This window comes from Wasmannia auropunctata, unplaced genomic scaffold, assembly GCF_000956235.1.
Source record: "Wasmannia auropunctata unplaced genomic scaffold, wasmannia.A_1.0 LD335988.1, whole genome shotgun sequence".
Lineage (NCBI taxonomy): Eukaryota > Metazoa > Arthropoda > Insecta > Hymenoptera > Formicidae > Wasmannia > Wasmannia auropunctata.
In genome coordinates, this window is record NW_012026902.1 from 533517 (window position 1) to 536998 (window position 3482).

The 3482-nt window shown below is 38.4% G+C and overlaps 1 protein-coding gene across 1 annotated transcript; it reads right to left on the minus strand.

The window, feature by feature from the left end:
- Positions 1–340: 340 nt before the first annotated feature.
- LOC105454112 (60S ribosomal protein L10a) lies at positions 341–2858 on the minus strand. The gene is made up of 5 exons (XM_011696482.1): positions 2748–2858; positions 2253–2408; positions 1506–1654; positions 968–1140; positions 341–576 (listed from the first exon to the last, which is right to left on the minus strand). Exons 1-5 carry the CDS (start codon positions 2750–2752, stop codon positions 406–408), a joined length of 654 nt encoding a protein of 217 aa, XP_011694784.1. The 5' UTR covers positions 2753–2858; the 3' UTR covers positions 341–405.
- Between the last annotated feature and the right edge of the window lie 624 nt (positions 2859–3482).

Genomic DNA, 3482 nt, shown 5'->3' on the forward strand with positions numbered 1-3482 from the left:
AAATACGAATATCTAAAATTTCTTTTTTTAATATACATTAAATTAAAATTCCATTTAAAGTATAAAAATTAGTTACTGTGAAAAGCTAATATTTTATAATATAAGCATACATATTTTTTTCCGATAAAGCTTTATCTCTTTATCGACAAAAAGTTCTCATATCACCAAATTCATATTGCTTTAAATTGCTTTATCAAATATTTATAACTCCGCAAGATTATATAAATATCTATCTTATAAAGTTCTAAAAATTTGAATTAATTCGAAAATGGTATCGCATTTGAAACATCGGAGGACATTTATCGCGAATGTGATGAAAGAAAAAAATAGAAAAATTGTATCATTTTCTTTTTTCAATTTTATTGCAACGAATATACATTCGAAGTGTACTGTACCAAGTGCGACTTAGTACAGTCTCTGTGGTGGTCCCATGGTAGATTTAATGTGAAGCGAACGCACGTTCTGCCAGTGTTTCTTCAATAGGGAAACAAGGAAATTTATTGAGAGATGGACATTTTGCACCAACTCGTCGGGTGTCATTTCAACGTGTCCAACGGCTACTGACAGACACAACACCTGTAGAACAAAATAAATAAAGTAATCGTTACAAAAAGATATGAACAACGTTGTAAAAATATCACTCAATTTTAATCAACATATATTATAAATTTTATTAGAACTTTCGTAGCGTTGTTAATATTTTAGAAAATTTCTAAATTTAAGAATATTTTTGTAAAAAAGAAAATCTTATTTTGAATGAGATATATATATATATCGACACGGATTGAGGTGTAATGATATGGTCCACATTACCCTCACCAAGTGAAGAACTTTAATTTCCTTCCTCTTGACGACCAACATTGTTCGAATGTTACGCAATAATGGTGCTTTTGGGAAGGTAACGTAATTGTTTTATATAACGTTGAATATAGAAACATTTTTGATAAAATCTATTCAAGTAGCACACCTTTTTCATTTGAAATTTAATAGTGGCCTTGACTTCGTCGATTTTGCCGACCATCGATTCTTGGTGGGACAACAGTCCAGGGAATTTACCAGCCTTGTTTAAACCAGGACCGAGAAGACGGGGAATTTGCTTGATCAACGACTCGCTAGCCAAAAACGCATCGTATTTTTTTGCTGCAAAAAGTACACAAATACATAAAAAAATTAGTCAATTTTAATCAATTTGTATTATAAGTTCTATTAGAATTTTTGTAGTGTCTTTATTAATAATTTAAAAAATTTTTTAATTTATTTCTAAATTAAAAATATTTTGGTAAAAAAAGATAAACAAAGATTTTTTAAAAAGATCTTTTTTTAAACGAGATATATGTATCGACACGGATTGAGGTGCAATGATACGATTCACATTACCCTCACCAAGTGAAGAACTTTAATTTCCTTCCTCTTGACGACCACTATTGTTCGAATGTTAAGCAATAATGGTGCTTTTGGGAAGGTAATGCAAAATTGTTTTATACTGAAACACATTATTAACCTACCAAGTTTCTTGACGAGCTTCTTATTTTTGTTAAGTTTCTTCAGGGCCTCTGCATCCATGTATGGAATATTATTAGCTTTAGCTTCATCGCAGTGCTGCTGATCGCCAAGAACGCATACTTGCATTTTTGGTCTGGGGATATTCTTCAACCTAACATAATAAAGATCAATAATATCAAAGTTTAAATACGATGAGGTCTCTATGACTGATTATCTCTTGATTATGTGCAATATTTAGTCTCATTACAAAGCTATATTATCAAAACAAAAATTTCCCGTTGCACAGTTGTGAGAAAAAAAATATAACATCTAGGGTCTCTCAATGTTCTCAGATTTAAATATTTGACTACATAAATTTTTCAGATAATACATGCAATAAATGAAACATCATAGAACACTGGTGACTCAATGAACTTTTACTGTAAAAATTAACATTACGTATTGCATTAGTTTGTGTTGACTGTCAGAAAGAATTTATGTAGTATTCCCTAAAAATTTGTTTCTCTATTCTCTATCCTTCCAACTTGTTCTAAAGATAATGTTTCAAAAATAACTTACCCACAGGATCATGTAATCCTGTATAATTTAAATAACGGTATAAATACCTCCCCAATTAATTTAAGACCCTGGGTGCAGGTCCGCTAGATAAAATCTAGCTCCCTGACATTATAGGAGGCAATTTTTATAGGTATTCTTCTTAATGAAGAATATTAAGATTGAAAAAATGCCTCAGTCAGGTAGAAACATACTTGACAGTGCCGGAGAAACGCTTGTCCTTCTGTGGATCATAGTTCTTCAAACCGATCTGCAACTCTATGGTTTCCAAGAATTTCCTTTTCTTATCCTGAGAGTTTTGAAGCACGCCGTTTACACACTCGTAAAGAGTGTCACGGGAAACCTTCGATCTGCAATGAAATAAAACACGTGTGGATTCATTTTTGCAAGTTCGAGAAATGCCTTTGTATATACAAGCGGCAAATGTTTGATTTGACTGAATATGGCAAGGTGTATAAAATCTTTAGAAAATTAGTGCTACATTTAATTCACATCAGAATAAAACATTTGTTGCTTCTGACTTTCAATGCCGCATGTGAAGCGGTTACATCAATACTCCTATTACATTAAAAATGATCCAAAAATAATATGTACTCGTAAACAGTTATAATTCAATACGTTTATTCGCAGCAAGATGGCAAACTTTATCCGAATGATTGCGATTATTCGATAGGATTACATATACTCACGTCATTTCGTCAGGTGAAGGACAACGCGGACACGACTAACCTTCTCAACGACTGATACCGGAAAGAAACTGAACGTGGCCGGGGCGCGCGCAGCGCAGGAACCGCGTCATTCGGCTTGCATAAAACGAGTTTCTAGACGAAGACACTGATGGCAGTTCTGTGACACGGATGTGACTGGCCGCCATTTACCGGCCGTGCTCGGCACGTGGCGTCACCTACGGCCGAGCGGAGAGAAGCGGTGTGACGTTGAACGAGCGGACAGTGGAGGCGCGCGCGTCCATGTCAGGCGATCAGCTGTGCGCGTCGCGGGATTCGATTATCTTTCGCGTCGCGTCGCGGGGGAGTGACGAGTGACGACGCGCGTTTGTTCGACGTGCCAATCTCCGTGTTGTACCGTGTGTGTCCCGTCGTGGTCGCGCAAGTTTTGGACTCTCTCGGGGCGTCGCGTGACAGCCAGAGCTAAGCGAGCAACGCCGAAGCACACTCGAGGCCGCGGCGGCCGTCGACGAGCGCTCGAGCGAACACGAGGCTGACGGGAGGCGGCAGGCGGTCGCGGGCGAATCGGCCGCGGTATGTGCCTTGGCGGCCACCACCAACGGGGCATGACGGGAACAGGTGACAATAGAGCCGCGCCATGTTAGATTTCACGAGATCGCGAAACGCGCGCCGCCGCCGCCGCTGCTGCCGCCGCCGCCGCTGCCGCCGCTGCTGCCGTTGCTGCCGCTGCCGTTGCTG